Source organism: Pyrus communis, chromosome 13 (genome assembly GCF_963583255.1).
Source record: "Pyrus communis chromosome 13, drPyrComm1.1, whole genome shotgun sequence".
In the NCBI taxonomy this organism is placed as follows: domain Eukaryota; kingdom Viridiplantae; phylum Streptophyta; class Magnoliopsida; order Rosales; family Rosaceae; genus Pyrus; species Pyrus communis.
The window spans coordinates 18,803,296-18,815,966 of NC_084815.1; the positions used below are offsets into that span (position 1 = coordinate 18,803,296).

Genomic DNA, 12,671 nt, shown 5'->3' on the forward strand with positions numbered 1-12,671 from the left:
AGCCAGATTGAAATATCAAAATATCATATGAACTTCTAGTTTGTAGCATTAGGTCCCATTGGGTGTGCCAAAACGCTGACTCTAAAAATTACAAAGCCTACATTGTGTCGCTGGCACAAAAATTGTTTATTTTTAAACAATAGCCTCCTTTGAATTTTGCCCAAGCCCCCCAAATAGCCAGGCCGGCCTTGATGAGGTTCAATTGTCAAAGGCCAGAATCAGGAGGACTTGCAACACGGATTTACCGCTACGTGGCGTCTCGTGCCAACAAATAAAAACATGTTCCTTTTTTTCACAAATCTTAATTATTAGCACAGAATGTCATCGTGACGGTGAACCTAAGGCATACAAGTTATTCTCCAAAACCAGACCAATCCCATGAACATGACGGTGACGCCACAACTAATCCTAGCACTGCTCTAATTGTGTATTGGTTCATTGGGGTGTATATTCAATAGTTTTCAAGCCGATTTTAAAGCAAACATCTTAGGGTGTGTTTTTCGGCCACAAGATTAGAGATTATTAGGTATAAGAATAAAGAGAGACGTTAGCTAACAGTAAACCCGATGGATGCACAAAATTTTGTAATCCATTGATTATGTATTAGTTCTATAGTATCATTTGATCGACCAACAGATCTTCCAACCGAGCAGAGAGATCTAGCATCTAAATCAATATGCAAAAAGGAAGCGGAACTGAGGAAGGGAATCTCAATAGCTAAAATTCAAGTATAAAAATTAGCAAGTACAAAAATTAGCAAGAGTGTGCACCGAACATCTGTTCCAATGAAAATATTATCTTCGAGATAGAATACAAAGCGAAAGTAATTTTCTCTGAAAACTTCAACTTTCGTCAAGAAAGCAATTTACACCCCGTAATTTCATTGATGGGATGCACTAAAGAGAGCTTTACTGATGATGCCAGTGGCCTCAATGTAGCGATCCATACATCTAGAGATGCAGCTACTCTCACTCCCACTTATGCTTGTTCCTGGTTTTGTGATGCACTTGTCAAAGCACTTTGACCTCATGGTCTACGGGACAAATGAAAAACGATCAGGGAGAAGAAAAGTCCGCAAAAGAAAAGAGTTGCTAGCATATACAAAATACAATAGACGAGTGAATTTCACAAACGAAGAACATGAAGAAGTTTTCTTTTATATTCAATGTAAGTAATCAATAACACCACCTGTAAATTTGGTAAAGAAAACATATGGTGGTGTCACAATGTTCTTTGACCTTTAATGGTCCTCATCTCTAAAACATATGCATACACATGGAGATAGCCGAAACATCAGTATACTCACCCTGTCACCCACCACAAGCATCTAAGCTGTCTATGTAGGGGTACACTCACATATAGTTTGGTAGGGGAATTGCCGGAACTGGGATTCTATGTAATTTCATAGTTCATAACCCCAACATCTGGGAACATTTCCAGAGGAAGCTTCCCAAGAATATGCAACTCATATTTATTCATAAAACGCATCAGGAACACACATGCAAGTGTATGCTGCATATGTGTGTCTCAAATAGCTCATAGCCTAGGCTTGGAAAACACAAGAAAAAACAGAAGAAAAATGAAATATAGGTATGATGAGTATTTGCTATTTCAAAGAAATAACCAACCTATGTTTGGATAAGGGGATTTCAAAATACCAAGGAACTTTAGAATCAATTGTTAAAAGGGAAAGCACTACAAGATGACTACCGATTAACTAATCAAGCACTACAATGCTAATACTAAAACACTACAAAGAAACTCAACAAAGGACTTCCTATGGAACTTAAAAATTTCCCTCAAACGTAGCATCTTGTCATTTTAAAGCCCGTCTATCAAATTTTTTAATGCATTCCTAACAAATTTAGATTAAGTTCCACGGAACTTTAAAGTCCCTCATCCAAAAATAGGGTTCCCTATAACATGCATAAAACAAATAGCCAGGCAACCTCACCCGAAGAAACTCAAGAGGCTAAACCAGCAATGCCATTGTGTTTCAATCAATTGAACAACAAATTGCGCTCAAGCAAAAGAGTCCCTTTTCCAAGTTAAACGAAAATTGGAAACAATCAAACTCCAACACATAGGAATCCAAAGAAAATACAGACCGGTTTCTATTTCATTCATCAAAATATTTTCCTTTCAACACGGCAAAAACTAGGATTAAAGGAACAAAATTCTATACGTTAATACCTCGATAAGTTCAAAATTAGCTTTACACATTCACAGAACAAACATGAATATGCATTCGTGTACTCAGATCATCAAACCAATAAGGGCATCCCTTCCATCGCAAGTCTAAAGCAGGGATCCACGCAAACAACTAGCATTGAAAGAACAAAATTTTAAACCTTGAGGCCTCAATATTCGAGCTAATACTATGTATTGCATACTCAAATCATTACCCATCAAACAAAAGATAAAACAACCCCAAAACAAGTGAACAACAAATCAATAAATTTATATTAACTCAAAGATTAAAATTTTACATGCTACAAATAAATTCAATATAAAATATAACGATGTGAACAAAAAAAAACCATAAATTGATAAGATGTAGAGAGAGAGACAGAGTAGAGAGAGAAAGAGTACCTCAAGGAACTCCTCGGCATAAGCCTGAGCAAGCTGGTTCTTAAGCTGGTCCTTGAAGGCGTCAGGATTGAATTGGCCTGAAGATCCGCCTGACGGTGATGAAAACGAGTCCATGGCTGATTGTTCTCCTCCCGCCTCCGCAACCCACAGACACAACTCTATATAAATCTTGTCCTCTAAAACCCTACGCAACCCAACCCTATTCGCTACTATTTCTATTTGCCTCTGTTTCAACTTGTCGCCGGTTTTTGTGAGGCAGTGAATATGGTAGAGACACCACCGCTTTTGGAGTTTTTGGGCCCAAAATGTTCTTTTTGTAAATCTGATTTCTTCTGCTTTAAGGCCTAATATTTTTATATTGGGTCTAAATGTTTATTTAAGCCCAATAAGGTCCATTAATTAAGTTTTCATCTAGGGGGTTGAAGAGGAATATTCTAGCTATTAAGGCAATTATCGAAAATTAATTTAGTTGTTGAGACAACTTAAAATAGAGCTCGTTTGGATGTACTTTTAAAATGACTGAAAGGGTTTTTGGTGAAAATGTTTTTAGAACCGATATTTAGTAAAGATGCAAGTAAATCTTGGAAAAACACTTAAAGTGCTTCCTAGGAAAAGCACATAATTTATGCTTCTTGCAGAAAGCACTTTAAGTGTTTTTTGGAACCCAATAATATTTTCTTCAAAATCACTTTCAATCATTTTAAAAGCATATCTAAATGAGCCTATATAAAATGATACGTGTTAAATTATTTTCGATTCATGTCATTGGTGACGATCCAAGTAACAAGAGAAGCATTCTTGAAAAATTCTAGGACTCTCCCTTTTATTGTTAATTGATTTTAGGATGGATGCTAACATTCTAATAGCCCTTATTTATATTGGCTTCAAATCATTATAACTCCCTAAAGGGATTAAACTACAGAATATGGTTGGAATAGTTTTACAAGGAGCTCCCAATGTCTTTTTAGCGGAAAACTAAGATAAAACTAGGGAGCATGATTATAAGATCCGGGGAAACAACAATTTCTTGTGAGCTTATTTAGTTTATTTTTTTTAGGTTTCTTAATTACATAGACACAATTGTGTCACTAGTACTACAGTTAACTAGTCTTCTCTTGTAAGTGAGAGGGTAGGAGGTCTTAGACTCTTCGGTATTATTCTGTCCTTGTAAGTGAAACGTCGGTCTCAAGTTCAATATCAAATTAGAACTAGCCTATTGCATGACTTAACTTAAATCCCCATGGTTGTATCAAAACAATCTACATAGACACAAGTGGAAGTTTGAGACAAAGAGAAAACTTGAGCATTGGGCTTTGCAATTCAATCCCAATTGTCAGCCCGCTGTGATGGGTTTGATATTTTGTTTTGACGCACCAAACTGTCCTTTCGTAAACTCTGACATTATGCACTGAGACGTCAAAACCTAAACGAATAATACACACATCATCCATTATTTAAGCCTCCAAAATAAGCATTCAGAAAACTATTTGCAGGTAAATTAGTACTTGTATATATCGTGCTTGATTACTACTTCTGCTTAATATGTTAGTTAACAAATCACCTCAAATATGTTAGTTAATAAATCACGTCAAATCTGTTTTGGCCCACAAAAAAGAAAAGAAAAATAAAAGATCCCGGTCGTATCTGCAATATAAATTAGGATTGCTGCTCGATCAACCTTTCGCTCTTTCTGCTTGTTTCATCATTTCGAGCTGTATTTAGATGCAAACAAATTGATAGCACATTACTTTACTACTTCCTTTAATTTCTCTCCTGACCAATACAGTCAATCAAAGAGAGAGAGAGAGAGAGAGAGAGAGAGAGAGAGAGAGAGATGCATCATGCATGTAAGACATGATAGCCGCCAACTGGAGGGTAGGGTGTGCTTGGCCTGCTTAACTGGGTGGTCCAATATTCAAGTTTCTGAGAGGCGTGAGGCGTGGTCCTATATATATAATCTATCACTCTACAACAACATGCATCAAATACTACTAGCTCGTGATAATTTACATAATTTGCTATATTATTGCAAATTTCATTACTCCATACATGCAGTTAATACAAATATATATATATATATATATAGTGAATAAGAATAAAAGGTGTTAAATTGGACGGTGGGAATAGGATAGGACGAGAGAGAGAGAGAGAGAGAGAGAGAGAGAGAGAGAGAGAGAGAGAGAGAGATTGTATTGTATTGTACATGTAGTCCAGCAAAAAGGCTTCATATGCACGCATATGATACGTATAGTCACGTCACTGTTAGAACATTGAAGGGTGATTAAAGTCATGATAATAATAATATTTTGTGTCATCAATGTTTCTTTCTTAGCACTAATTTATTTAACAGAAATAGGGACGAAGGAACCAGATTTTAGAAATAGGAAAAGTAAGGAAGGGAATCGAATCAACTATACCCTAGTTGATCTAATTTATGATTTTTAAGTATTTGGTTACGTATCTCGAAGGGAGGCACTTTTTTTTTATTCCATATGTCTTAGCTAGTAAACACATTTAAAAGTTAAGAACTGAAATATTTTCTATACTCTCTATAAGTTAACGAAAAGGAATTCAAAAATCAAAATGATTTCAAATCACATTCCTTGCAAGTAAACGTGTATTACAAATAATTTGATTTTCTTTTTTCCATGTTCTAAACAAAAACCATGAACTGATGGAAATGAACATAAAAATAGAAATACAGCCCCAACCTAATATGATCCCAAGTCCCGGCCTCCAACCCTACAAACCCTAACCCTAAGTCTAGAGTGGGGTGAAGAGAAAGGGAAAAGGAGAGAACAGTAGAACACAAGAGAGGGAAAATTTTGATAAAGGTAATCCATAACTAAGTACAGGTAAGGCTTAACGAGAGGCATGAGATCAAACGTATATAAAGGCTTAGCTATTGATCTTTGTCAATGGATGCTTAGGGTCAGGGGGTCCACTAATAACTCCAACGGGTGAGACATCGTAGTCCAATCCCCCATCCCTCTGCACAATATTGGTTCATTTGGATTGATATACATGCATGCTAGCTACCTAGCTGGGGCACTTGACTTGGGGAAAACTCAAATTCATTTTATGGCTGGGACTATGTGCAATGCCTAGCTACATATAAACTTTATATTACCAACATTTTATGTACTTCTTTTGTTTTCTTTTTGATTCATTTATAAGATGTTTGAAAACAACCTAATTTAAGGGTTGGGGGTGTGGCCTTGATTTCTTCTTCAGATTTTAGTTAACCAGACCCATCATGTGCTGCAATTTTTATCTGTATATATTAATTACATATGTGGGAAATTTTCTTTTGTTATAAGTTTGTCAAACAGTATGATTATGGTATGTTTTCGAACTATGCCTTTAGATTGGCAAGAAATTTTGGTGTATTTGCAATGCGCTACCTAGATTTCACGAGAGCTTTTTCAAGGGTGTTAATTCTAGTTGTTTACTGCAAATTCGGTACCTAAAACCATTTATCCGATCAAATATAAAGTCATTAGTGGGCAAAACAGGTTTTCATGCGGGTATTTTTTACCTCAACGGATCAGTTTGTTTCCCCCTTTTTCCCCTCTTACTCGAGTAAAATAACAAGAATGATCTTGAAAAAGGTTATTTGTTCTTTTCTTGTGTCATTATTTGACGGAAATGTGGATGAAAGTGGACAAAACTGCTTGAAACTTCGGGTGGCTAATTGTAAATGTTTTAATTTACGTGGTAATTGCACAAAACCAAATAATTCGAGAACAATTTGTACATATTTCTCTATTGATAAATATATGTTGAAGGAAAATTTAGAGAGTGAGGATATAAGATGGAAGACAAGAGAATGGCTTAGCTTTCTGAATTGATATGCTCCCATGTGGTTTTATGTCTTTATTTGTACTAATCTTATGGCTTTAATCGCCCTACAAGTAAATACAAATCATAATCCCAAATCCTATTGGAATCTACTTCTAGATTTACAAAATCCCACTCCTAAACAATACTAACCACCACAATATACATGTATTTGAAATTTAGAACATTACAAATTTGTAAGAACCAATTTACAACGTTACTGTCATACTAACTACAATTAGTCTAATACCATAACATAACATGTATTCATAGTAAGGTATTTACCCTAAATGCATAGAAACACAGAAACATACTATAGCCTAAGCCCACACATTTTGTGTGAAGCATTTTTTTTGTTTTTGGGGAAGATATATGGAGAGAGAGAAGTTGGAAAGAAATGTAATAGAAAGAGGGAGTGAGATGAGAGAAAACGTGGCAATGGAGAGGTTTATATTTTTATTTTTTATTTTTTAAAATTAGAGAGATATGTTATGATGATATGTGTGTGACCAACTCCAACGGTGGGCTAAAAGCCAAATTACCCTCCAAAATTTCCCCCTACACCCACTCCAACCCAAAGGGAAATTTTGGGCTAAATGCTAAATGCTAAACCAATGTTAAATTCCCTCCAAATTTTAGCCTAGAAATTGGAGTGGACTCCACCCAATATTTACCGGAATTTAAATTTTTTTAGCTTAAAATGTTCATAAAGTTAATTTACAATAGTCTACATATTTATTTAAATTTTTTTTTAATTTAACAAAAAAAATAGCCTAAGTTCATTCTTTAATAATCTCGGGTTAAAATTTTAGGCTAGAACGGTTGAAGCAGAAAAACTATTTCTGGGCTAAAAGCTAAATTTTCCTAGCTAAAAAATTTAGCTTTTAGCCCAACCATTGGAGATGGTCTGAGGGAAGGAAAAAAAGTAAATTTTGGTTTATGCAAAATTATATATATTATGCCGATGATTTTAGTTTGTGATATAAGATCAAATTGTCTTTTCAATATCTCTTGATTGACAAAGAAATTTTTGACAATTAAAAACGATAGATACGTAGGCATTAGAAACACACACGGACTTTCCAATTATATACAATTAATAGCAGCTTAACTAGTCGGCCTATGTTAATTATTCCTTACGCCTAATTAAGTTCCAATTATTCCTAACCCCATAGTTTGATTTGACACTAATACGTCGTGCTACAGCTAGGTCACCACCTATGTTGGCTACATATCAAACTAGCCACTTGTTTATGAAAAATATAAACAGATCAAGTGCCAAAACCTAACTAGAAATAGTAGAGAACCCGACCATTGCAAATTGGCAATATTTTAAAAGGAATTCCAAATCAAGCAATCGAGCATCGGTACACGGTTAATGAAATTTTTTTTAAATATAATCACTAAGTTTTTTGAAGACCCAGAAAAGCCCAAGGATTCCAAATCTTCCCTGATGATTTTTCCCCTACCTATGCCATTTTTTTTTTAACTATCTCCTGCATTAGATCTTTTTTCTTATACAAACAGTATTTGAGTAGATAAAAATCAAATACACAACCTTGAGTATATATTGAGCAACCAATACTTGTAATTACCTTAAACGTTTCCCATCTTATAGTACATGACCGTCTTCAATCCTTACTTAGCTGTATTGTAACTGTGAGATCCCGTATTTTAAAAATACAAGTATTACTATTAATAAAGTTTTTATTAGATTATTTATTTATATTTATATATAGAGTTGGTTAGCATGAGATTTTCACGTGATATCCTTGTACTACAAAAACTAGCCAGTTTTATATAAATAAATTATATATTAACTCAATAAGTTCTAGTATTCCATAGAAATCTCCAAAAAGATTGCTATCTATTTCATTTAGTTGGAGGGGGCCTAACTTTACATGCAAATTGTGGAGGTGGCAATTGAGTTTGCATGCAAGGAGGTATGTACGTGGCTAGGAATTAGATCACTAGCATGAGCTGTTGAGTTGTGGGAAACAATGATCTAAATTTGGAGAAAAAACCTACCAGCTGGGACTAACCGCAAGAATTATCCAATCAGAGGCACTTAATTGGTTACCTCCTCTTTGCCCTATAAATAGGAGTCTCTACTCCCTTTTTATTTTAGAACATGAAAATGGCTTCAGTTGGTACTAGTGCCTTACGGAAAAGAAAGGGAAGAGAGACAAATATAATGAAAGAAATATGGAGAGTTTTACGTATGTAGATTACTAGTTGGGTTGTTTTGCCGAAGTTCGGATTATCGAGGAGTTGATCAAGGTGGTGGATCATTGTGATATTAACTTGGATATATGCTTTTAACTTTTGGCATCTAGGTAGGAGAATTTCAGGGAACCCTTATATTTATATATGTTAAGTTACTTGAGTTCATATAGATGATTATGTGATATGTATTATTTGGTTCAATTGTATAATTACTTGATTGACTTGGTTCATATGTTCATGAGTATAGCTTTAATTCTTGAATAACATTGTATGTTAGAATGTCATGTTGATTTCCGGGGCACCAAGTGTCAAGGACGGAGCCTATGGGCTCATTGGGACTGATGCCCCCCCACTCACATGGTTTACAAAAAATGGGTACATGTAATATCAACCTCCAAATTAAAACCTCACCTAACCCATTCTAATGAAATACAATATTCACTTATATTTTGCCAACAACACCCCTCCCGTTATCTTATGCCATATGCAATAGAAATTAAGCATAATCGACCTAATTATATTCTGACTTGGAGTTTTTATCATTTTTGTGTACTTGCTTTATTGGTTATGTTTCTTCTTGCTTGCTTATGCATATTATTTATTGAATTTTAACATGGTTTTGATTTATCAATGTTTGTTGTTTTTACATGATTTCCACACACTCATTTTCTCTTCTTACATATTCGTGTGTATTTATAGTTATTAGATTGAATCATTTAAAGGAAAATCAATGAACATAAATAAATAAATGTGTGCGTAAAAGGATAAAAGAGGTGTGTGGATATCATTCATTACTCTTGATAAATTCTTTTTTAAATGCATCTTTGTGTTAAACATGTTAATTGGTGCCAATCAATAGGGGTTGCATAAAAAATGTGGAACCACGAAACCGAATCGAACTTGGACAAAATAAACCGTAGAAAATTGTGTTGACCAAACTGTTTAGTGTTTAGACCAGTTTCGGTTCCAATTTTCATATTGGAAGAACTGCTCAGAACCGAATTGTGAATATAAATATTTAATTAAATTAAATAGTTGTGTATATAAATGTCACTAAATGAGTGGTGAAAACTAAACTGGTTTCACCTAGTGCGACTAAATGGAAGCATTTCTCAATTAAATCTTTCATTTTCAGAGTTCACCTATTAATGAGAGTGATCATGATTAATGTATTTAGTGAGCAATTGTGTCAGAATTACCTTGTGAGTGATCATAATTCATGTTAACAATTAATGCTCTTAGGAAACAAAAAGGGCTCCCTTAAAAATCTAAGCCTGTACTCCAAGATTTTGCACCGTGTATGCTGTTTCGAAAGGAAATTTGACATCGGTGCGGTGCCAATTAAGGAGCTGCCAAAATTTGAAGTTTTTTGTTTGTTTGATGTTGCAGCAATGAACATTTGAATTGTGCTTTTTTTTTTTTTTTTTTTTTTGCTTGGTGTTAGGGACATTTGCATTTTGATTTAGTATTTAAAAAGGATTTGTTTTATTTGTGACTTTGTGTAACTATTTTAGAAGTCATATTTGAATGCAAGCATGCAAAATACAAGAAAAAAACAAGTAAACTTTGAATAACATTTTGATTTGGTATTCAAATGATTTAGTATTCGGAACCGTAAATCAGCATGAATCGAACTAGAACTAGTGTGAACTGAATTGTACGATTTTAGTGATAATTAATTAAGTGAAACCACACCAAACTACACCGTGTCCACCCCTAACTATCAACATGTAATGTGCTATATGTATTGAGATGAATTCTTTGTAGAATTGAACTATAACACAGTTATATAAGGGAAAAGAGATATTAATGACATTGGACTGTTCTCAAAACATTAAGCAAATGGAGGAAAATTATAATGTATACACGTAAGAGATTATGAATTAACATATAAGTGTTTCACTTAATATATATATATATAGATATCATGTTGTACTTTTTAATTTTATTTTGTTGTTTTAAGATGCTCCTATCCAATAAAAATATCTAGCTTTGTCCCTGCCATGATCTATGTTCAGCCCATAGTGCACAAGAAAAGGGAATGAAGTCCTTTCCGTTAAAGTCCGATAGAATGATCAAATCGGGTTTTGAAATTCAGAACTAAGAGTTTGACAAGATGACTAATGAAAAGAAATGGGATTATTTGTTAACTGGGTTTCCAAAATTATGATGAAAGAAAACATTACATTCATGCATTATCGTTACTTCTGTTATGGTAAATGCATAGTGGTTATTACCCTACTAAGTTAGTAGCTCACCCCTTATAGATTATTGACATTGACAATGTTGAACCAGAGACTTGACAAGTAGTCGACGTTCACTAAAAGTCTTAAAGAAACTTTATAATGTAAATTAGAGTGTGATTGTGTGCTATTGTGAAACCTTATAATGTAAAATAGTAGTTATCTATTTTCATTTTATTTTTATTTGCACAATAAATACGGAGTTATTTTTCCACCCAACCCAAATCTAGAGCGTGACAATAATGTCTAGTCTTACTCTCCAGCATATGCATTCAGTATTAGATGCTTTCAACAAAAAGCGTATATATGCAAGTAATAGTGATTCATCGCTTAATCTAGAGACTTAATGCCATGTGTTGTAGTGCTTCGACAAAAAAAAAACAAAAAAAATCCGTATGTTTGTAGTGCACGATACATAACTATATATATATATATATATATATATATATATATATATATATATACATGTCATTTCCTGGCCGGAGGTTTCATCATATTCCGGGCTCGATTCTATCGTAGCACGATATTGTTTACTTTGGGCTCCGACCACGCCCCCACGGTTTTGTTTTTGGGAACTCACACGAGAACTTCCTAGTGGGTCACCCATCATGGGAATGCTCTCTCGCGAACTCGCTTAACTTTGGAGTTCCGACGTAACTCGAAGCCAATGAGCTCCCAAAAGGCTTCGCGCTAGGTAGAGATGAGAATATACATATAAGGCTTACAGGATCCATTCCCCCGGATGATGTGGGATGTTACAATCTGTCCCCTTAGGGGCCCGACGCCCTCGTCGGCACACATCTGACATGAGAACTTTCCAGTGGGTCGCTCATCTTGAGATTGCTCTCGCGCGAACTCACTTAACTTCAGAGTGAACCCGAAACTAATGAGCTCCCAAAAGGTCTTGCACTAGGTAGAGAAATATACATATAAGGCTTCTAGGATCCACTTCCCTAGATGATGTGGGATGTTACATACATACATATATATATATATATATATATATTAAGTATTTGTCAATATAAAAGCTTAAAATTAGATTACTGTTCAAGCAAATTACTCAATGATGATTTTTGAAATGTCGCGATAATATAATCCGGCAAAGATTTCCCTAGAGACAAGATGTTTCTCAAAGGAACAATGTTATCATCATAACTCAAATAAGCCAGAACGTTCCGTACATATTATTAGGGCGCTTATATATTATGGTTTTCTATTCCATAGTTTTTTTTTTTTTTCCTTTTCCTTCATATGTGTGTGTGTGTGTTCATGAAGGGGAATAATATCGATAAGAGCAATCTTTTTATCATATTGGCTGCCAGATGGGTGATCAAGGGATTACCAGAAAATATTTCACAATGAGAAAATTAAAACAAATGGAATCTGCTAAGGAAACCATATTAATGACTTTTTGTTGTGATAAACCACAATATATTGTGGAAGAAATACTTTTGTCTTTGTTGTTATTTATTATTATTTTTTTGGATTGGATAAATACTTCTGTTATTAGTGTGCTAAATACATTATGGTATGAGAAATAATAAAGTTATTTTTTCTTTCGTGAATGGTTAATGTAAATTATATCCCCTTTGTTTCAATTTGCTTTGTATTCTAGAATCAGATGCCACTCACAAGAGAAACAAGTGTATGTCATAACTCGCTCAGAAAGAACACACGTATACGGTATACCTAAATCATGCTAGATGTCCATGGAATAGGATGTAATTTAGATTGAAATGATGAATTTGACTCATCCATGTGATAGTCACA

The 12,671-nt window shown here is 34.4% G+C and overlaps 1 protein-coding gene across 1 annotated transcript; it reads right to left on the bottom strand.

Annotated features, from left to right (window-relative positions):
• Positions 1 to 696: 696 nt before the first annotated feature.
• On the bottom strand, positions 697 to 2,819 carry LOC137713409 (mitochondrial import inner membrane translocase subunit Tim13-like). The gene is made up of 2 exons (XM_068452703.1): positions 2,593 to 2,819; positions 697 to 1,033 (listed from the first exon to the last, which is right to left on the bottom strand). Exons 1-2 carry the CDS (start codon positions 2,704 to 2,706, stop codon positions 881 to 883), a joined length of 267 nt encoding a protein of 88 aa, XP_068308804.1. The 5' UTR covers positions 2,707 to 2,819; the 3' UTR covers positions 697 to 880.
• Between the last annotated feature and the right edge of the window lie 9,852 nt (positions 2,820 to 12,671).

Excerpts from the sequence above, each read along its gene's own strand:
- LOC137713409 (XM_068452703.1), bottom strand. The coding sequence starts at position 2,706 with ATGGACTCGTTTTCATCACCGTCAGGCGGATCTTCAGGCCAATTCAAT. Across the intron at positions 1,034-2,592 it reads ATGCCGAGGAGTTCCTTGAG|ACCATGAGGTCAAAGTGCTT; the intron begins GTACTCTTTCTC and ends TTTGTCCCGTAG.